This window comes from Geotrypetes seraphini, chromosome 1 (assembly GCF_902459505.1).
Source record: "Geotrypetes seraphini chromosome 1, aGeoSer1.1, whole genome shotgun sequence".
Taxonomy (NCBI): domain Eukaryota; kingdom Metazoa; phylum Chordata; class Amphibia; order Gymnophiona; family Dermophiidae; genus Geotrypetes; species Geotrypetes seraphini.
Window position 1 is genome coordinate 60,565,518 of NC_047084.1, and position 22,869 is coordinate 60,588,386.

The 22,869-nt window shown below is 46.5% G+C and overlaps 2 protein-coding genes across 3 annotated transcripts in view; one reads left to right on the forward strand and one right to left on the reverse strand.

Annotated features, from left to right (window-relative positions):
• SELENOP (selenoprotein P) overlaps positions 1 to 14,487 on the forward strand; it is a 60,714-nt gene extending 46,227 nt beyond the window's left edge. For both annotated transcript variants that reach the window (XM_033932015.1, XM_033932024.1), the window contains exon 5: positions 11,662 to 14,487. In XM_033932015.1, the coding sequence (XP_033787906.1) occupies positions 11,662 to 11,991 (330 nt within the window). In that variant the 3' untranslated portion in view covers positions 11,992 to 14,487. The remainder of the gene's footprint in view (positions 1 to 11,661) is intronic.
• A 312-nt stretch (positions 14,488 to 14,799) lies between these two features.
• CCDC152 (coiled-coil domain containing 152) overlaps positions 14,800 to 22,869 on the reverse strand; it is a 71,521-nt gene continuing 63,451 nt past the window's right edge. The window contains exon 5 of the mRNA XM_033934577.1: positions 14,800 to 15,107. Within this exon, the coding sequence (XP_033790468.1) occupies positions 14,985 to 15,107 (123 nt within the window). The 3' untranslated portion in view covers positions 14,800 to 14,984. The remainder of the gene's footprint in view (positions 15,108 to 22,869) is intronic.

The following is a 22,869-nucleotide window of genomic DNA, read 5'->3' on the forward strand; positions in this document are numbered from 1 at the left end:
CCCTGGCGTCTCAATGGCGTCAAGACCGGGACCCGATCGACCGCCCCGTGACAGTGACTCCTTCATTGAAACGATCGCTCCGCTGGTGGGCCGACTCTTCAAATCTTTCCAAAGGTTTGCTCTTCATCACCCCACCCCACAGCAAGGTACTCACCACGGACTCGTCGGAGTACGCTTGGGGAGCCCATCTGGACGGCCTACGCACCCAAGGAATGTGGTCAGCACAAGACCGTCGCTGCCACATCAACGTGCTGGAACTTCGGGCCATCTACCTCGCAGCTGTAGCCTTCCAACATCTGCTCCACAACCGAGTGGTTCTCATCCGAACCGACAACCAGGTAGCGATGTACTACGTAAACAAACAAGGGGGGACAGGGTCTTGGTCCCTTTGTCGGGAAGCCCTGCGCCTCTGGAAATGGGCAATCTCCAACAACACCTTCCTCCGAGCGGTGTACATACAAGGAGAACAAAACTGCCTGGCGGACAGACTCAGCCGCCTCCTCCAGCCACACGAGTGGTCACTACACGCTCAGACCCTACGAGGGGTATTCGAACGGTGGGGGACACCTCAAATAGACCTGTTCGCGTCCCCTCACAACCACAAGCTGCCTCTCTTCTGCTCCCGGATATACTCTCCGGACCGGCTCGAGGCCGACGCCTTCCTCCTCGACTGGGAGGGAAGGTTCCTGTACGCGTTCCCGCCGTTTCCTCTGATACTGCGGACGCTTGTCCACCTGAAAACAGTACAAGCCACCCTGATCCTGATTGCCCCTCGCTGGCCACGCCAGCCGTGGTTTTCCCTTCTACTTCAACTCAGTGTCAGAGATCCACTGCCTCTGCCTCTGTTTCCCTCTCTGTCACAGGGTCAGGGTTCACTGTTACATCCCAATCTTCAATCTCTTCATCTGAATGCTTGGTTTCTCTCCCCCTGACTGCTCTCCCCGTGTCTCAATCAGTCAAGGAGATATTGGAGGCCTCCAGAAAAACCTCGATGAGAACCTGCTACTCCCAAAAGTGGACCAGATTCTCAACCTGGTGCTCCTCCCACAGCCAGGACCCGGTGTCGGTCCCCGTCCCCCTGGTCCTTGACTATCTACTTCAACTGTCGCATTCCGGCCTAAAGACCAACTCCATTCGAGTACACCTCAGTGCGATTGCGGCCTTTCATCAGCCCCTGGAAGGGAAAGCCCTCTCGCTCCATCCCTTAGTCACTCGCTTCATGAAGGGTCTGCTGAACGTCCACCCCCCTTTCAAACCCCCCCCGGTGGTTTGGGACCTTAACGTGGTTCTGGCTCAACTAATGAAACCTCCATTTGAGCCACTAGACAAATGCCATCCAAAATTCCTCACTTGGAAGGTAATTTTCTTACTCGCGCTCACGTCCGCACGGCGGGTTAGTGAGCTACAAGCTCTGGTAGCGGACCCACCCTTCACGGTATTCCATCACGACAAGGTGGTACTCCGCACCCATCCAAAGTTCCTACCTAAAGTAGTGTCTGATTTCCATCTCAATCAGTCCATCGTCCTACCCGTGTTTTTTCCCAAGCCCCACTCTCATCCCGGAGAAGTGGCGCTCCACACTCTTGACTGCAAAAGAGCGTTGGCCTTTTACCTCCAACGCACTCAGCCACACCGGAAAGTCCCACAACTGTTTCTGTCTTTCGACCCAAACCGGTTAGGCCACCCAGTTTCCAAACGCACCTTGTCCAACTGGTTGGCCGATTGCATCTCCTTTTGCTACGCTCAGACTGGTCTCGCGCTGCATGGTCGAGTAACGGGACACAAAGTCCGAGCGATGGCAGCCTCCGTAGCGTTCCTCAGGTCCACACCTATTGAGGAAATCTGCAAGGCTGCCACGTGGTCTTCGGTTCATACCTTCACCTCCCACTACTGTCTGGACTCCCTGTCCAGAAGCGATGGCCGGTTCGGCCAATCGGTACTGCGAAATCTATTTGCTTAAATTGCCAACTTCCCTCCATCCCTCTTCAGTAAGCTTGGAGGTCACCCACATGTGAGAATATCATGCCTGCTTGTCCTGGGATAAAGCACAGTTACTTACCGTAACAGGTGTTATCCAGGGACAGCAGGCATATATTCTCACAACCCGCCCACCTCCCCAAGGTTGGCTTCTTGGCTAGTTAAGTGAACTGGAGACCACGAGGGGATGCACCCCCTAGTGGAGCAGGAAGGCACGCATGCGTGGAGCAGTAGAGCAAACTTAAATCTTCAATCAAGTTTGCTTGAAAATGCTTCCGCATCGGGGCTCCGTAGATGACGTCACCCACATGTGAGAATATATGCCTGCTGTCCCTGGATAACACCTGTTACGGTAAGTAACTGTGCTTTGTCTACGATGATACCCATCGTAGACAATATATGGGTGAAACCTTCTGGGTGATACCCATCGTAGACAATATATGATGAAACCTTCTGCTCAATGTGCGGCGGCTGCAGCCAAAAAAGCAAACAGGATGCTAGATCTTAAAGCCAGAAGGTTCTTGAGGTTTTCACTGTATTTTAGCAAATTGTATCTTATTTTACTGTATAATTATAGAATATTATAGCACAATTTTAGTATTTTTATTGTACAATTTTAGTACTATTTAGAGTACTGTATTTCTAATCATTGTTTGTATAAAGTTATTAACTATAAAGTTAGTAACATATGTAAACCACCAAGAACTTTGCAATAGGGCGGGAGAGAGCAGGAGAAAAGCAGCTACAGAGAGAGGCAGAGGGAGAGAGAAGCCAAAGGGGGAAAAATGCAGATAAAAGTGCAGGAGAGAGAAGCAGAGGCAGGAGGCCAAGAGGGGAATCGGTGAGAGTTAGCTCCACTCACCCCCCGACATCCACCACAGAAGCACCGCCTTAAAAGGGGAGGGGCCAATGGAGCAGAGTTGATCTGACTCTAAGCAGGAGAAAAGCAGCTACAGAGAAAGGCAGAGAGAACAAAAGGGGGGAAAAAGCAGATAAAAGAGCAGGCGCAACCACAGCAGACCCAGAAGGCATCCGCAGCAGACCGGCAAGCAGACAGCAATGGAAGCAGCAGACGGAAGCAAGATGTTGAGCTACCCAGTTTTCTGCATCGTCTGCCATATGTATGACTACCTCCCCTCTGGGAGGCGGTCTTACGTATGCGCCCGATGCGGAGAACTGGAGAGCTTGAAGAGACAAGTCAGACTCCTGGAGGGCAGAATATTGGAACTGGATGCACTTCAAGCAGGGGAGGAGGGAGACAGAGATGCAGAGAACGTCCAGACAGAGGAAGCAGAGAACAAGACAGAAGACACCATCGAGGAAGAAGTCCGAGAGCTGGAGAAGTTCATAGAGGAGGCATACAGGGAGGCCGTGGAAAATCACCAGCAACAGTGGAACTGCCGAAAGACACCTACAGAGAGTATGGACCACCTGACAAATAACCACCAGGAAGAAATTGGTGATACAGTAGCGAGAACAAAGGATACGGACCTGCGGCAGGAGAGATGGACATACACCAGGGACATGGACCTGAGGCTGGAGAATCAGAAGAAGATAGAGAGGACAGCAATCGTTATGGGCGACTCCATCATCAGACAAGTTGACAGCCACATAGCGGGAGGAAGACTTGATCGGCTGGTGACCTGCCTACCGGGAGCCAAGTTAGAAGACATAGTGAGCCACATCGACAGGAACCTCAACAGTGTGGAAGAAGAAGATACGGCAGTGGTGATCCATGTGGGGATGAACAACGTGAGCAATAGGAACTACAACAGGGAAGTACTGAAGGACCAGTTCCGGATGCTAGGAAGGAAGCTGAAGACCAGAACGCAGAGGATAGCATTCTCGGAGATCCTGCCAATACCCAGGGCAGATGAGAAGAGGCAGATGGAGCTGCAAGCAGTCAACATGTGGATACAGCGCTAGTGTGAGGAAGAAGGATTCCACTTTGTGCGCAACTGGACAACGTTCTGGGGGAAGAGCAAGCTCTACAGGAAGGATGGACTCCACCTCAGCAGAGACGGAACGAGGCTACTTGCAAGCAACATCAAGAGAGAAGTGGACAAGTTTTTAAACTAGGAAGAAGGGAAAAGCCGACAGTCGACAGAGAGAGAGAGTCGATGGTTCAGGAACCAGTAAACCCAGAGAATACCGTGCAAGAAGATAGAGGGAAAGACTCACCGGATTACAGGCAAGAGAGATCGAAAAAGACACAAGAGGGAAGGAAATGCAAGAAAGGAAAAAGCTGCAAACTCAAGTGTATGTACAAAAACGCAAGGAGCCTTACAAATAAGATGGGTGAATTAGAAGCCATAGCACAAAAAGATAACATTGACATCATAGGCATCACGGAAACATGGTGGACTGAGGAAAACATCTGGGACACTGTGCTACCGGGATACAAACTATACCGCAGAGACAGAGGCCCAGTTGTTTTCACTGGGTGGCAGTCCATTTCCAAGCACTATCAGCAGCACACACATCGGGAGTGGACAATGTGCAGGCTGACTATCTCAGCTGACAGACCCTTGACTCGGGAATGAGCTCAATCTTAGAGGGCTTTCAACAGCATTGTGCGTCAATGGGGGCACCTGACATTTGATTTGTTGGCATCAGCAATCAACATAAGTATTTCAATTCTTCAGCCAAAGCTTCTTGCCCAAAAGCACTGGCATGGACCCTCTAGTACAACAGTGCCCATAGAAAGGGCTGTTGTACATTTTTTCCCCCGTGGAACACGGTGGGCCGGGTCATTTGAAGAATAGCGAACCATCCAGGGTTACTGCTCCTGGGTGCTCCAGATTGGCCACGTTGGCTGTGGTACGCAGATCTGGTTCATCTAAAGAGGGACAGGTGTCTCAAACTGCTACTGCAACTGACTCTGCTTTGTAGGGTCCTGCTGCCTTGGAGGATCTGAAAGGCTTTAGGCTTCTTGCATGGCTCTTGAGCATTCGGCCTTAATGCAGAAGAACTACTCTGAGGTGGTTATTGCTATCCTCCACATTATAACATTCTTAGTAATAATAAGAACATAAGAATTGCCACTGCTGAGTCAGACCAGTGGTCCATCATGCCCAGCAGTACGCTCACGCAGCGGCCCTCTGGTCTAAGACCAGCACCCTGAGACTAGCCCTACCAGCGCACGTTCTTGTTCAGCAGAAACTTGTCTAACTTTGTCTTGAATCCTTGGAGGGTGTTTTCCCCTCTGGAAGAGCGTTCTAGCTTTCTACCACTCTCTGGGTGAAGAAGAACTTCCTTATGTTTGTACGGAATCTATCCCCTTTCAACTTTAGAGTGCTCTCTTGTTCTCCCTACCTTGGAGAGGGTGAACAACCGGTCCTTATCTACTAAGTCTATCCCCTTCAGTACCTTGAATATTTCGATCATGTCCCCTCTCAATCTCCTCTGTTCGAGGGAGAAGAGGCCCAGTTTCTCTAATCTTTCACTGTACGGCAGCTCCTCCAGCCCCTTAACCATCTTAGTTGCTCTTCTCTGGACCCTTTCGAGTAGTACCGTGTCCTTCTTCATGTACGGCGATCAGTGCTGGACGCAGTACTCCAGGTGAAGGCGTATCATGGCCCGGTACAGCGGCATGATAACCTTTTCTGATCTGTTCGTGATCCCCCTTCTTTATCATTCCTAGCATTCTGTTTGCCCTTTTTGCTGCCGCCACACATTGTGTGGACGGCTTCATTGACTTGTCGATCAGAACTCCCAAGTCCCTTTCCTGGGAGGTCTCTCCAAGTACTGCCCCGGACATCCTGTATTCATGCATGAGATTTTTGTTACCGACATGCATCACTTTACACTTATCCACATTGAACCTCATCTGCCATGTCAATGCCCACTCCTCGAGCTTGATTATGTCACGTTGCAGATCTTCGCAATCCCCCTGCGTCTTTACTACTCTGAATAACTTAGTTTCATCCTCAAATTTAATCACCTCGCTCGTTGTACCTATGTCCAGATCATTTATAAAGATGTTAAAGAGCACGGGTCCAAGCACCGAGCCCTGCGGCACCCCACTGGTGATGCTTTTCCAGTCTGAGTATTGTCCATTTACCCCCACTCTCTGTTTCCTATGCTCCAGCCAGTTTTTAATCCACGTGAGTATTTCACCCTCAATTCCATGGCTTGCAATTTTCCGAAGTAATCATTCATGCGGAACCTTGTCGAACGCCTTCTGAAAATCCAGATATACAATGTCGACCGGATCGCCCTTGTCTATCTGTCTGTTTACTCCCTCAAAGAAGTGCAGCAAGTTCGTCAAACACGATCTGCCTTTGCTAAAACTGTGCTGACTGGTCCTCATCAGCCCGTGTCCGTCGAGGTGATCAATGATGCTGTCCTTTATCAGTGACTCTACCATATTTCCCGGTACCGAGGTCGGACTCACCGGTCTGTAGTTCCCTGGATCTCCCCTTGAACCTCTCTTGAAGATCGGTGTAACATTCGCCACCTTCCAGTCTTCCGGAATCTTTCCCAATTTGATCGACAGATTGGCTATTAGTTGAAGCAGTTCAGCTATGGTCCCTTTCAGCTATGACCCTCAGATGAATGCCATCCGGTCTCGGGGATTTATCGCTCTTAAGCCTATCAATCTGCCTACATACCTCCTCTAGACTGACCATCAATCCTGTCAGCTTTCCGTCTTCATTTCCAGCATATAGCTTGATGAGTTCCGGTATGCTATGTACATCTTCTTCGGTAAATACAGATGCAAAAAAATGTGTTCAGTTTGTCAGCGATTGCTTTGTCCTCCTTTAGCGCTCCCTTTATTCCATGGTCATCCAATGGTCCCACCACTTCCTTTAATATAAGAACATAAGAGTTGCCTCCGCTGGGTCAAACCAGAGGTCCATCGCGCCCAGCAGCTCGCACCCGCGGCGGCCCATCAGGTCCATGACCTGCTAAGTGTCCCTGCCTTTCCCATACCTATCTCTACGTCTATCTGTCCCTGCCTTTCCTAAACCTATCTCTATGTCTATGTGTACCCCTCAATCCCCTTATCCTGTAGGTATTTATCCAAACCTTCTTTGAACCCCTGTAGCGTGCCCTGCCCTACCACATCCTCCGGGAGCGCGATCCATGTGTCCACCACCCTCTGAGTAAAGAACTTCCTAGCATTTGTTCTAAACCTGTCCCCTTTCAATTTCTCTGAGTGCCCCCTTGTATTTGTGGCTCCCTTCAGTTTGAAGAATCTGTCCCTGTCTACCTTCTCTATGCCTTTCAGGATTTTGAAGGTTTCTATCATGTCTCCTCTAAGTCTCCGCTTTTCCATTGAGAAGAGCCCCAGCTTTTCTAACCTGTCAGTTTATGAAAGGTTTTCCATATCTCTTACCAATTTAGTCGCTCTTCTCTGGACTCCCTCAAGTATTGCCATGTCTTTATTGAGGTATGGTGACCAGTACTGGACACAGTACTCCAGATGGGGGCGCACCATTGCACGATACAGCGACATGATGACTTCCTTCGTTGTATCGTGCAATGGTGCGCCCCCCATCTTTGCAGGTCGTTTCCCCTTAATATATCAAAAGAACGGCTTGAAGTTCTTCGCCTACTTGGCTATTTTTTCCTCGTAGTCTCTTTTGGCCCCTTTTACCGACTTATGGCACCTGTGTTGATGTTGTTTGTGCTTGTTCCAGTTTTCATCCGTTTTTGACGTTTTCCATTCCTTAAATTAAGTTTTCTTGTCTCTGATCACTTCCTTTACCTCTAGAGCCACACCAGTTTTTTGTTCTTTTTTCCTCTTGGATCCCTTGTTGATACGCGGTATATATAGATTTTGTGCCTCGGTAACTGTGTCCTTAAAAAAGGACCAAGCTTGCTCTAGCGTTTTTACAGTGCTTATCCTCTTCTTAATCTTCTTCCCTACCGTGAGTCTCATCCCTTCGTGCCTCCCTGCCTATTGCCAAAGGCCACTGCTGTGGCATTAACTGAGTCAAGAAAATCCTGACTGCTTTGCCTTTTATGGTGTTCTCCAATGTCTGTAGTCCAGATATATGGACCAACATGGGGCCACACAGCCTGTACTCAAGCTCCAGTAAAAAACAGGGAAATGGTACTTGAGCCAGCAAAGTGTTAGGGAGGGCTGGCCAGGTAAGTTCCCTGTAAAAGGGTTGCCCTCCTGGCTACAGACTTCTGACCAAAGAGTTTGTGTCTTCTCCCAGGCACAGCTGCCCCAGTCAAACTGGGAACCTCTGGAGCACTACAAGCCTCACAGTTCAGATGAAGACCTGAATATGTTAGAGCTACAGCTTCAGCACCCTGAGGTTGTGGTTTCAAATCCCATTCTGCTCCTTGTGACCCTGGGCAAGTCATTTAATCCCCCATTGCCCCAGGTACATTAGATAGAGGAAAAATGCTTGAGTACCTGAATATAAACCACCCAAAGGGACATAATTTTAAAAAAAGTCTAAGTCCCTAAACGCTGAAAGTAGCAGCAGGGAAAATGTCCATTCTCAAAAAAAATGTCCAAAATGAGGGTTTTTTGGAGAATGGCCTACCTCTACGTTCAGCAGTTTAAATGCCCAGACCACCACTATGTCTAAACTTACAACACATTATCAACCAAAAAAAGGCTAAGTCCCAAACGCCCAAAACAAGACCTTAAAGGCGAAGGAGGGGCCAGTCCTTTGTCTAAAAGCTGGATTCTATAACCGGCATCTGTCAAAAACAACACCGGTTACAGAATCCACCCCTCCCCCCCCCCGCAACGATCGTGGCAGGAGAGATGGCTCATCTCCTCTGCCGTGATCGCCCCACCCCTGAACTGCTGCGACCTGCAGCAGGATAGATGCCCAATCTCTCCTGCCATGGCTCATGGCAGTTCGGGCCAAGGGGTGATTGCGATAGCGGCAGGAGAGATGTCCAATCTCTCCTGCCACGATCTACCCCCCACCCCCGAATCAATACCGACAGGAGGGAGCCCAACCCCTCCTGCCGAGGCGTAAGCCCCGCTACCCCCCCACCCCCCCTTAAAATACGGGCAGGAGGGAGCCTAACCCCTCCTGCTCACGGCAACCCCCCCACCCCCCTTTAAAATATGGGCAGGAGAGATCCCAGTCCCTCCTGCCTATGATGCCCCTCCATGACTACCCCCCGAACCTCTGATTGCCCCCCCAAACCCTGCAACCCCCCAACCACCCCCTCACCTACATTAGTTGGATGGACTCCGAATGGAGGGGCCTTAGGCGCCTGGGCCAACCAGAACTGGCCCGATTGCCCCTCCTGTGGGTGGGGCCTTAAGCACATGGGCTGGGTTAGCCCCATGTGCCTAAGGCCCCGACCACAGGAGGGACCTAAGGCAATTTGGCCAATTCCGGTTGGCCCAGGCGCCTAAGGCCCCTCCTATGGGTGGGGCCTTAGGAGCCTGGCCCAATCATGCCCTAAGGTCTGCCATTCGGAGGATGGCGAGCCTGCTGGGAGGATGGGCTTGGGGGTTCAGTCATGTGGGGGTGCGTTGTGGGCAGGAGGGCCTGGGATCCCTCCTGCCTGTATTTTAAGGGGGTGGGGGGTTATGGGGCTTGCACCTCGGCAGGAGGGGTTGGACTCTCTCCTGCTGGTATTGGTTCGGGGTGGGAGGTGGATTGTGGCAGGAGAGATTGGGCATCTTTCCTGCTGCGATCACCACTCCCCCCAAACTGCCATGAATCGCAATGAGAGATTGGGCATCTCTCCTGCCGCGGGTTGTGGCAATTGCGGGGTGGGGTGATCGAAATCACAGCAGGGAAGATGAGGCATCTCTCCTGCCGCGATTGTTGCGGTGGGGGGTGGACAGGTTGCCGGGGCTACTGAGATGATCGCGGTAGCCGCGATCAGCTCAGTGGCCCCTTTTCAGAACTTATACCTGTTTTGACTTGGTTTAAGTCAAAACGTATAAGTTCCGACTGGGCAACCTGCTCAAGTTTTTGGGTGTACTTGCTGTACGACTACCGTACGACTACCATGTGCCCAAGGCCCCGCCCCCAGGAGGGACCTAAGGCTCCCGGGCCTATTCTGATTGGCCCAGGCGCCTTAGGCCCCACCAGTAGGCGGAGCTTTGGGACGGATGGGCCAATCCGGCCTCATTCCGTCGTTGGCTGCCTGCCGGACAGGCGGGTTTGGCTCCCTTCTGTCCGGCCAACTATACAAAGGTACGGGGAAGGGGGGTGGGGGTGTCGTGGGGGTCAGCCAGGGGGGTCGCGGGTCGGCTGGGGGGGCGGTCGGAGGTTCTTGGGGGGGGCGGTCGTTGGGGGGAGGGGGGTTTGCGTCGAGGGCAGGAGGGCCTGGGATCCCTCCTGCCCGTAATGTAGTGCGGGGTGGGGGTAGGGGGTCGCCGTGGCCAGGAGGGTTTGGGCTCCCTCCTGGCCCGAACAACTAGTGGGGGGGGGGGGGGGTGGGGGTTCGCAAGAGCCAGGAGGACTTGGGCTCCCTCCTGGCCCGATATTGTCGGGGAGTTGGCGGGGCAAGAGGGCTTGGGCTCCCTTTTGCCCCGATCGTGTCGGGGAGTCGGGTGGGCAAGAGGGCTTGAGCTCCCTCTTGCCCCGATCGTGTCGGGGAGTCGGGACCGCTAAGAGGAAGCAGCAGGACACCGGTAGGAGCTTCTACATGATGGGGGGGTCGGGAGGCTGTGGGGGTGCGAGCGGTCCTTCAGGGTGGGGGTGCGGGTGGGAGTGCGTGCGAGCGGTCCTTCGGGGTGGGGGTGCGAGCGGTCCTGGGGGGGTGAATCGGACTTCGGGGGGGGGCATCAGGCTTTCAGGGTGGGGACAGGACTTCAAGGGGGAGAGGAGAGTCGGGCAGGCGAAAGGAGAGTCGGGGTGGCCAGAGGAGAGTCGGGGCGGGCGAAAGGAGAGTCAGGCGGTGACGGGAGAGTCGGGCAGCATGCGCGGTATACGGGTGTGCGCGGTATATAAAAATTTCTGTACATAAATGTGTTTTTTGCGCGCTATACCCGTGTGCGCGTTTTACACGGGTGCGCGTTATCTATGTGAAAATACGGTAAGTCTAAGTCGGCCTACCTCTTGCCCTTTACCCTCCTCTAAAAATGCCTCTTTTCGCTCTAGGCATTTAGAGGCAGGGGAAAGGCCTAAGCTGGTTTAGATACGTCTAAAACCAGCTTTGATTATCGGTACTTGGACGATCTGGCTTTTTGATCGTCCAAGTACTGGTTTAGGCCCCTTTTTGGATGTTTCATGTTTTTTTATTATGAGCCCCATAGGCTGTAAGTGGTCTATAAATACTAAAATAAATAAATAAAATCACAGTAGATCAGAAAAACACTTTCCCAACCCGCTTGTAGAAGGAAAAACAGGAGCTAGGGCACAGCCCAGAGATGCAGGAGGAGTAGATGATGCCTTCTACAAAATCGCGAGTAAAGGAGAATAACCCACTGGTTCATGACTCGTATGCCTTTTACACAAGAAGTAATATTGACATATTTACAGGCTCTTGGCATCCTGGTTTATTTTGGATTTTTCTTTTGTTAAGACTATTTGTTCCATTTAGTGGATTGAGTGACTGCTGCAATGTTTCTCAAAATGAACATTTAATTATTTACCTTTTTTTAAAGGCTGTTACATCAAGCATATTAACATTTGAGAAATTAGGACATATCAATGAAACAGTATTTTTAAAACATGATACTAGGGAAATAAAGTACTGGGATTTATTTAATTGTATTATTAATATTGTTTGAATTTTTAGACACCAGTTGTGGAAAATGCATGCCAAAAGGCAGAAAAGGTACAGCCAGCTGAATCAACCACCACACACTATCAACCAGATGATCCAAGTGAGCACAAGGGACATGGACATAGACACCTGCATCACGACAAGAACCATGTTCCAAAAAATCAAAATCAACAAGCTGTTAGACTGCATACTGATAGTAAGCGCCATAATAGAGTGATAGGTTACAACAGGCATAGGCATGCAAGTAGCCAAGAGGCTGGGGAAACTTTTCCACAAAAAGAAATAGTAGAAACTGCTCCACAAAGAGAAGTAGAGGAGATTCCTATACATAGGAGACGTTGAAAAAAAGTAAAGAGCTGAAAGAAACTATTTCTTTGAGATTGGCAAGAGGTGTCAGGATTAGCTGTCTCTAGCTGATGCTGACACTGACGGCACTTGTTATTTGAAGACTCAGAAAATGCAGTTGCTTGACAGTGTAATGGTATGCTTCCATCCTCTTGAAAGTGACGTGAGCAACTGTCTGAGAATGTACCTGAAACTTGACAGTGACGTTCATTTGCAGCTGCTTGACGTTCACAAATCTCAGACCAACCTAATGAAGAGCTGCCTACAGAAACAGCAGAATTCCCTGCTGGCTGAAAGTGACCAAAAGTGAATGGCACTTGACAATGACAGGACTTACAATAAACTTTTAAGTCTATGAAAATTTGTTTTAATTTGCCCAGGATTTTCTGAAAAAAAACCAAACCCCACAAAAAAGTTTACCAAGAGCAAATGCATTCAGTTTTCATAATATTTGATATAAATTAAAAGATTGCATAATTTCAACACCAAAAAGACAGAGCATTCTGATATTTTAGTGAATTCGGCAAAGATGTTTCATTGCAAAAATTCCTGTCAACAGTCAAGTGTTTCAAAAGTAGCAAAGGGACATGTCATTCACAACAGGTAATTGCAACAGCTGATTATATGTTTCTTTAGTGTATCCTAAAGTGTTCTTTGCATCAATGATGGCAGAAGCATAAACTATAACCTAGGGGCTTCTGTTTGATATTTTGCAATGCATAAAAGATTAATACTAAAGATGACAACCACTTTTTATTAACTACTGTCTTGAAAAAGGAAAAGTACATAAACATCTTGTAATATTTAGAATTAGTTCAACATCAAGAATTCAAAGTACAGTATTAGCATACTGAAATTTATGTTCAATGCAGATATATAAAACATTTAAATTGATCCATAGTACACTAGAAAACCAATCCTCTTCTATATTCAGCCATATAGCTTAAAATCAACATGGACAACCAAATCTTCTCTGATTCAGTTTGGGCTCAGGCTGGTCCACCCAGCAGCTATAGGCAACCAGTAGCAGATCTTACACACTGCCAGTGGCCAACCCACATGCCTTCCCTCTGATTGTTTGGAATGACCTGGCACAGTACTTATGATTTCTTGGCTTGTTTTCAGAGGGCAGACCCTTTTGCCTCTATACTTCTTAAGGTTTTATTAAAGAACTGACTTTGTTATAGTGGCTTTCAGAGAAAATGTGAGACGACCTGTTTTGTACAATATTGCCCGATTGCCACTAAATCTCCAAGTTGTTATTCCTATTCTTTCTCCCCTTTCTAACCCTCCTCCCTAACCTTAGTTGGTCATTAGATTCAGGTTTACAGCATTGATTGAATTGGCACCGTAAGGACTAGCAAAGTGGAGAAACTGATAATACTTTTGATTTTATATGGATAGCGACAGTGGTGGTTATTGTTTAATTTCTGGTTGTTTGTTTTTTAAAATCTTAACTTCAGAAAATCTTCATTGAGAGGTTGATTTTTTAAGTACAATGTGAACCGATGTTATCAGTTACTATAAAGTGCTGTGTGTTACTTGGGACTGAATGATCTAGAGCAGGGATTCTCAGTCCAGTCCTCAGGACACACTCAAGTCAGTTAGGTGTTCGGGATGCCCCCTGTAAGTGGGCATGGGAGGGATTTGCATGCATTGCTTCCATTGCATGCAGGTCTCTCTCATGCCACTCACTGTAAGGCATTTATGCTTGATGAACTCCCCAACCTCCTTATTTTTCATTTTGTTGAGTAAATTGTAAGCTCTTCTGAGCAGGGACCATGTCTTGAATGTTCTAATGCACAGCGCTGCATATGTCTAGCAGCGCTATAGAAATGATAAGCAGTAGTAGTAAGGAAGGGCCTGCCCAAACTTGGCTGTCTGGTTATGCCACTGCTGACTGTAGCTTAGTTCTTATAAGTTGCAACAGTGACTTCACAGACAACTTGTGAAGTCAAATGTTTCATCTGCTCTGGTTGGTTAGCCATAAGAAGAAATGGTTCTAGAGTGTAACAGGTTCAGTTAGTTTTGAATATCCTTTTTTAAAATCTCTATATTTCTTCTTTAGTTACTGATTTTGTATAACTTCTTTGCTAAAATATTTGGCTTTCTATGTATCACGTACCATAGACTGGATTACTTGCTGTATATTTAATAGTAGCCATTCTTCTATTTTGGATTAGTATTGTTTGTTAATGCCCATTTCCTACTGTTATTGTCTGTTTATTCTTGTTAGTCTTACTTCTTTGATTCTTCGATTCTTCTTCCCCAAGCTTGTTTAAATGGTTTTTAGAACTACTGCTGGCTTACTTAATTTTGGTAATCTTAGTTTCTTTGTTTTGAGGTTTGAAACAAAATAATACACATAAAATTGTTTTGTTGGAAAGAAAGAAAAGAATAGAGCAACTGAAAGTATATGCCATATTCAATGAAAGTTTATAGGCAAACTGATTCCTACAAAACCTGAATATTTTATATGGTAAAAGTAAATAAGATAGGAGGTAGTGAAAGACACATAAAAGATGGTATATGTATGAAATAATCATGGAAAATTACAATAAAAATGACACTCAAAGATTGCTTCTTGATTATTCTCCCCATCCTTTTTTTTTAACTATGCAGTAATTTTCAGTGCCACTCTGAGCTCCTTTTACTAAGCTGCGTTAGGGCATTAACACGCAGAATAGCGTGCGCTACAATGCTGCACGCTAGACACTAATCCAGCATTGAGCTGGCGTTAGTTCTAGCTGCATAGTGCAGGGTTAGTGCGCGCTAATCTGCTGCGTGCGCTAAAAATGCTAGTGCACCTTAGTAAAAGGAGCCCTAAATGTACAATCAGCATCTCTGAATATATGCATTATGGGATGACTGCCACCACAGTAAATGTATAATTCCATTTGAAAACTAACCCCTATATCTTTTATACAGCTTTGCAAATTTGTGATGCCACAGATTCAATAATAAGAGTTCAGAAGCCACACTGGCCATTCTCAAAATTGTTTGCGTTTCAGATGGGAACCCTGGTCATCTCTGATTTGCTGCTCTAAATCTCTAATGGTGCGACGGAGAATTTCAATTTCCTTGTTTTTTTCCTCTTGCAAATGCTGAAGCTTCTACATCAAGAGAAATATCACTTGCATTAGTTAAAAGTTAGAAAACAGTACGAAGATACAGTACATTCTTTTTGGGTTAAAGTTTACTTTGCAGAAGATACATAATAGCAAATTCCTAGTGAAAGAGAGTATAACTCTACAGTGGAATACTGACTTATTGCAAAAGAAGTTACAGTGAAGGGAGCCAACCAAGTCCATTTTACTAGCAAAATAAACAGCATTGTGAACTAGAAATTTGCTAGGAGGAGACAATTATTATTCTCAGATTTTACTCATCTTCCATACACATAATAAACTTACCTTAGCCAGCAAAACTAATGTGCTTTAAGGACATTTGGAAGCCCCTGATAAAATAAGAGATGGAAAATTCCCTGGGTGCCTAATGATCTGAAGAGAGACAAGCATTATAGCTGGTCAAGGGGGATGGGGAGGAGGAGACAGACTTCAGCTGCCTCAGGCTCAAAGCTGGAGGACCTGGGATTGCCCCCTGCATCAAGGTCACATAGGAAAAGAGAAACTAGAAAAGGAGAGAAAAGTGAAAGTGAAGAATAAATGCTGTAGGAAAGAGCAAAGAAGAGAAAAACAGTGTGAGGGAAAAGAATAGTGACTGCAAGGATGGAACAACAGGAAAATGCTAGATGAAAAGAAGAACAAAGACAAGTCAAAATAACAAGCAAAGGAATATAAAGATCATTTTAAAATAGCAAAATAAACATTTTTTAAAAAGTACACAAAAAGAACAAACAATTTAAAAGTTCAAAAAGTAAACATTCTTTAGTTACATTTTTGGTTGGCCACTAATTTATGTGCTTGAGGAGTCTCTTTATGAGTGAATCAGAACTGGTGTAAGCCTATTAATATGAAATGGGTAATATGAAGAGTCCGTTGATAAATGGGTAGCATATCAATGGCCAGAATTCTTAATTTTCCAATGGTGTTGGTTATCAAGAGCATCTGAGGCTATTCCTACAGAAAACCAGTTTTCCAGTAAATAGAGCAAACATCAAGGTCGCTTAATTTTGTTTATTCTTTGAGCAGGGCTATTTCTAATTACTATTGTTACAAATCAGTCTTGTTTGAGAGAATCCCATACAAAGTATATTTAGCTTAGCATACTTGATTCAGGAACTGTCAATAAGCAGGTTACTGTCAATAAGCAGGTTATCAAGATTAGACATTTCTAATTATTTCCATTTCCAGAGATTCCTAATATCAGCACTGATTGGATCAGCAGGTGCTGCTAACCAGGCAAGTGCTGGTAAGAGATATATTCAGCAGCACTAACCAGACAGTATCACAAAATATCTCCTTTGACCACCCAGTTTTGTCCATAGGCAAACTAGTTATTCATTTAGTAGCAATATATGGACTGCTAATGGGATAAAGTTAGGACAGCAAAAAGGCTGTCCTAACTTTATCCTCTTAGTAGTCCGAATATCACAGCTAACTTGATAGCACCACTGGTCAATACTGATTCCAGAAATTTGATGACAGCTTATATCCAGAATATGTATTTTTTTAAACCCATGGTAGCTGGTGCTTAAAAAAATACTGACTGCACAGACTCAATATTAATCCCTATGGCCCTGATTCTATATAGGTTGCCTAAAAAAACAGTGCGAATAGAGTGGTGCTAAGCATGATTCTATAAAAGTTAAGCACACTGTATAGAATCATGCTTAGCACTACCTAAGCAGAGTTAGGCATTGCTAAGCTTCCCAACTTTTAGGTGCACCATATTTATGCCAGGGTTTTCTTGGCCTAAATGTGTGCACCTAAGTTAGGTGCACAATGATGCCCAAGTCAAAAACAGGCACATAACCCAAAAAACACATCCATGATATGCCCCTAACCATGCTCATTTTGGTCTAGGCACATACCACTTTGTGCTCTGCACTTACCAAGCTGTGCTCCTAACTTTCAATTAAGTCCAATTAATGCCAATTAATTCATGTAGGTGCCTACATCGGCTAGATGCACTAACATAGGCACCTAACTTTAGGTGGACTTTATATAGAATTTAGGAATATATGTATAATGTATATGTAAACATACATATGTAGAGATTCCCGGAGAGAACGACAGCCAGAAGGCCTTGAGCATGCACAGATGTTCAAGGCCCAGCCCAGGCAAGAGGCGGGATCTTCATTCACTGGCACCGGCATGTCCTGTGGGTTGGTACTGCGTGCCGGTGCCAGATGGGGTAAGGGGCTTGTTTGGACGGGCGGGGGATGCTGCTTCCAGCAGGGGGGGGGGGTTGTGATGCTGGTTCTCGGGAGGGGGGGGCATTCGCGGGCAGGGCAACGATGCCAGTTCGAGCGGAGGGGTGCTCGCAAATCAAGTCAATGCTCAGTTTGTGAGTCACGATTTGCGAGAATGTTTTGCTCGTCTTGCAAAACACTCGCAAACTGCATTACTCGCAAACCAGGTTTGACTGAATAAGCTTAAGGTTTAATTTAGTTCCTTAGGCTGTGGAGGGTCCATCTCTCGGTTGGCTGACGAAGCTACAGAACCAAGCCCCGAAAATACAGGTGGCCACCCCGATGGTGTAGCTAAGTGTGGGATCAGCTGCTTCTATGAAGGGGAGGCTAATCCACAGGATACCCCCCCCCCAATTGCATCGTATGGCAAATCTGGCACAAATTTTGCATGAATCCAAATTAGGAGACCCTGAGGACTCCATCCCAGCAGTTTTCCTGCCAGAAATTCGAAGATTGAAGAAGCAGGGAGAAGTTGAAAAAAAGATTGCTGAAAATCCAAGTTGGCCGCCGAAATTAAAAAAATGCCAATTTTAGGATGTTTCAGGTAGGAGGGAACACAGAGGATCACTAGAAACCCAAGAAAACCCCTCGAACTGAAAGTTAGAAAATCGTCATTGGAGCCTGTCAGCTCCTCTTACTGTACTGGATACAGAAGCTGCACCTGCTTTCTAACCCAGATTAAGAGCCAGAGTCAGAATTCACTGCCACACTGCTGGAAAAGCTGTCATCAAGCTGATCTTTGGGTTGCCGGCCAGACCCACTATCTGACTATGCCTTCACCGACTGCGCACCAGGATGGGCGGAGGCGCAAAAACACAGCCTGCATGCTGTGGAACACCGCTGAGCCCTCTAGGCGTGCTGAAAAGTCTGTGCTCAAACCCACCCCCCTTCCCCGCTTAACAGGGAGTGAGACTAGGTCAGGGACAGCCCTAAGCTCCAAGGAAGATTAGCAATCCGGTTAACAGGTACCCGAAGGGATCAGCCTGTCAGCTACAGACCAAGTCTATGAATTCTCAAGCAGGCAGCGCTTCAAATTAACTTCAGACGAGAAAGAATCATGAAAGGGACGAAATTTTGTCGAATTAAAAATAAGAACATAAGAAGTTGCCTCCACTGGGTCAGACCAGAGGTCCATCGCGCCCAGCAGCCTGCACCTGTGGCGGCCCATCAGGTCTATGACCTGTCAGGTGTTCCTTGACTTAGCCCTATAATCCCCTTTTTCTTCTATCTATACTCTTCCTAACCTATTTCTACTTGTATCTGTACCCCTCAATCCCCCTATCCTTTAAGAATTTATCCAATCCTTTTTTGAAACCCCTTAGCGTATTCTGCCCTATCACAACCTCCGGGAGCGCATTCCATGTGTCCACCACCCTCAGAGTGAAGAAGAACTTCCTGGCATTGGTTCTAAACTTGTCCCCTTTCAGTTTCTCCGAGTGCCCCCTTGTACTTGTGGTTCCCCACAGTCTGAAGAATCTGTCCCTGTCTACCTTCTCTATGCCTTTCATAATTTTGAAAGTTCCTATCATGTCTCCTCTAAGTCTCCGCTTTTCCAGGGAGAAAAGCCACAGCTTTTCTAACCTGTCAGCGTAGGAAACGTTTTCCATGCCTCTTACCATTTTCTTCGCTCTTCTCTGGACCCTTTCTAGCATTGCCATGTCCTTCTTGAGGTACGGCGACCAATACTGGACACAGTACTCCAGATGCGGCGCACCATTGCACGATACAGCGGCATGATGACTTCCTTCGTCCTGGTCGTGATACCCTTCTTAATGATACCGAACATTCTGTTTGCTTTCTTTGAGGCTGCCGCACACTGTGCCGATGATTTCATTGTTGTATTCACCAGCACACCCAAGTCTTTCTCAAGGTTGCTTTCCCCTAGCAATGATCCCCCCCATTGTGTAGCTGAACATTGGGTTCTTTTTCCCTATATGCATGACCTTGCATTTCTCTATATTGAAGCGCATTTGCCACTTTTTTGCCCACTCTTCCAGTTTCTTTAGGTCCCTTTGCAGGTCTTCACATTCTTCCGTGGTTCTGCTGCAGAGTTTGGTGTCATCTGCAAATTTGATAACTTCACAGTTGGTCCCCGTTTCCAGGTCATTTATAAATATATTGAACAGCAGCAGTCCCAGCACCGACCCCTGCGGAACACCACTCGTGACCCACTGCTAGTCCGAGTATTTGCCTTTTACTCCAACCCTTTGCTTTCTTTCTGCCAACCATTGTTTAATCCATCGGTATACATCCCTCTCACCCCGTGGTTCCACAGCTTCCTAAGTAGGCGCTCGAGGGGTACCTTGTCGAAGGCTTTTTGGAAGTCGAGGTAAATGATGTCTATGGGTTCCCCTTTGTCCATCTGGCCGTTTATCCCTTCCAAGAAGTGCAGTAAATTTGTTAGGCACGACCTTCCCTTGCAGAAGCCATGCTGGCTCACTTTCAGTTGTCCATTCTTTTCTATGTGTTCACAGATGCTGTCCTTTATCAGTGCTTCCATTATCTTACCCGGAACCAATGTTAAGCTTACCGGCCTGTAGTTCCCCGGGTCACCCCTCGATCCCTTCTTAAAGATAGGTGTGACATTTGCTATTTTCCAGTCCTCCGGGATCTCCCTAGTTTTCAAGGATAGATTATAAATTTGTCGGAGTGTTTCTGCTATTTCGTTACTTAGTTCTTTTAGTACCCTTGGGTGGATTCCGTCCGGGCCCGGTGATTTGTTGCTTTTCAATCTATCTATCTGTCTGAGGACATCCTCATGGCTTATCTCTATTTGTTCCAGTTTTTCATCTTGATCCCCACTTATGATCTCCTCAGGTTCTGGAATATTGGATGTGTCCTCGCTTGTGAAGACCGATGAGAAGAACATGTTTAACCTATCAGTTACCTCTTTTTCCTCCTTTATCATTCCCTTTCTGTCTCCATCATCCAGCGGTCCCACTTTTTCCCTCGCCGGTTGCTTCCCTTTCACGTATTTGAAGAATGTTTTGAAGTTTCTCGTATTCTCTTTTTGCTTTCCTAACCACTATGTGACATTCTTTTTGGTGTTTTTTGTGTTCCTTCTGGTTTTCCTCAGTTTGGTCTTTTTCCATTTTCTGAACGATATTTTCTTGTCACCTGTCGCTTTCTTCACTTCATTGGTTATCCACACCGGGTTTTTTGTTCGATTTTTTTTGCACCCTTTCCTAAACCTGGGGATGTACAGGTTTTGTGCTTTATGTACCGTGTTCTTGAGTAGGGACCAGGCTTTCTCTACAGTCTCCATCTTCCTTGAACTGTTTCTGAGTTTCTTTCTCACCATTTTTCTTATAGCACCGTAGTTCCCTTTTCTAAAGTTGAGCGTTGTTGCTGAGGTTCTCTTCACTTTTGATGTTCCTACCTCTAATTTGTACTGGATCATGTTGTGATCGCTATTTCCTAGTGGCCCTACTACTTCCACTTTCTTTGCGGGTCCCCCTAGTCCGTTGAGGATTAGGTTGAGAGTGGTATCCCCTCGTGTTGGTTTCTTGACCAGCTGTTCCATGAAGCAGTCCCTCAAAGTCTCTAGAAATTCTGTTTCCCTTGTGCAGTTGGAGTTTCCAATACTCCAGTCTATTCCAGGGTAGTTGAAGACCCCATCACCATCACACTCCCGCTTTTGCATTCCCACCTCATTGCTTCTGGTTGTCCAGGTGGGCGGTAGTACAGTCCCAATTTTATGTCAGCTCCATTTCTTTCTGGCAATTTAACCCTTAGTGATTCTAATCCTTTCGCCTTTGTTGCCGTATTCATCCTGGCCGAGTGAATGGAGTCCTTTTATATATAGTGCTATGCCTCCACCCTTCGTGTAAGTCCTGTCTCTCCTATATAGTTTGTACCCTGGTAGTACTACGTCCCATTTATTGTCCTCAGTCCACCATGTTTCTGTGATTCCAATTATGTCTAGGTTCTCTTTTTTGGCCATGACTTCCAGTTCTCCCAATTTGGTCCTTAGACTCCTTGCGTTGGCGTATAAGCAATTTAAGTCCCTGTTTTTTTTCCCTTTCCCTGCTGTTTTTCTTTGTGGTTTGTTTCTCTTGCCTTCCCCCTCACAGGCTGCCAGCCCCTGAGTTCCGTTCTGTCTTTTCTCTTCCTGAGGTGCGTCTTCTTCATCCTCAACCTGCTTCATTTCCACATGTCCCTCTAGCTCCTGCTGTTTTCTCTTCTTATTGTTCTCTAGTTTCACTTGTTTCTTGGACCCCTGTAGTTTGTCTTTTAATTTTTCCCCGCTGAGTATCTTCATTTGATACTCTTTTCCGATGCGTCGTCGCCAGGTCGACTTTCCCCTTCTTCTTAGTTTAAAGCATTGTCTATTTCTTTCTTGACGTTATTTGCCAGCAGTCTTGTTCCTGCCGTGCTCAGGTGCAGTCCGTCCCTCCTGTAGAGCTTGTTTTTTCTCCCAAAAGTAGTCCAGTTCCTCACAAAGTGGAAACCTTCCTCTTCGCACCATCTCTTCAGCCATGCGTTTATTGCTTGTAGCTCGGTCTGCCTCTTTACATCTGCTCTCGGTACTGGTAGGATCTCTGAGAAAGCTATCTTCCGTATCCTCAGCTTCAGTTTTCTTCCCAGGATCTTGAAATGCTCAGTTAGTGTAGTCCTACAGTAATTTCTCCTGTTGACATTGTTTGTTCCAACGTGGATTATCACTGTCGTCTCTTCCGTCTCAGCTCCTTCCAGGATCTTCTCGATTCTGTCGGCGATGTCCTTGGTTCTTGCCCTTGGGAGACATGTCACTAGCCGGTCCTCTCTCCCTCCTGCTATGTGACTGTCCACTTCTCTCATTATTGAGTCTCCTACCACAATTGCATATTTCCCCTCTTTCAGCTTCCTCTTCAGTCTCAAAATTGGGGAGAACAGAAACACAAGAACTGCAGCCATGCATGCAGAAGAGAAAGAGCTAAGCTACCCTGTGAAGTACCCTAGAGGCGGAGTGAAAAAGCTGGAGTGGATCTCTTCTGTAGGCCATGAGGTTAGGGGGAAATAATCCTATGGTCTAGAACAGGGGTGTCAAATATCAGTCCTTGAGGGTCACAACAAAGGAAAAACTGCAGATACGATGTACAAGGTATGAAAATGATCTTTATTGAAGAAGATTAAATGTAGCATTCAAAAATAAATAAATAAAAAGGTAAATAAAAATATCAAAAATGATTCTCAGGTATGATCCATGTTTTGGAAAACACTCCTTCCTCAGGGGTCAAAATGTGAGGTAAATACACAAAGAACCTGACAAGCCAAATGAAACCTGTAAGGCGCGTGAATCCTCTAATCCAGCAGCAGCTCAAAGTGCTGCCCATGTTTTCTGAAACGCGGACCGTGTCAGGTCTTGTGGACTCACACCTGAAAATCATTTTTTATATTTTTATTTAGCTTTTTATTTATTTTTGAATGCTACATTGAATCTTCTTCAATAAAGATCAGTTTCATACCTTGTACATCGTATCTGCAGTTTTTCCTTTGTTTTGGTTTTTTTTACTTTTAGC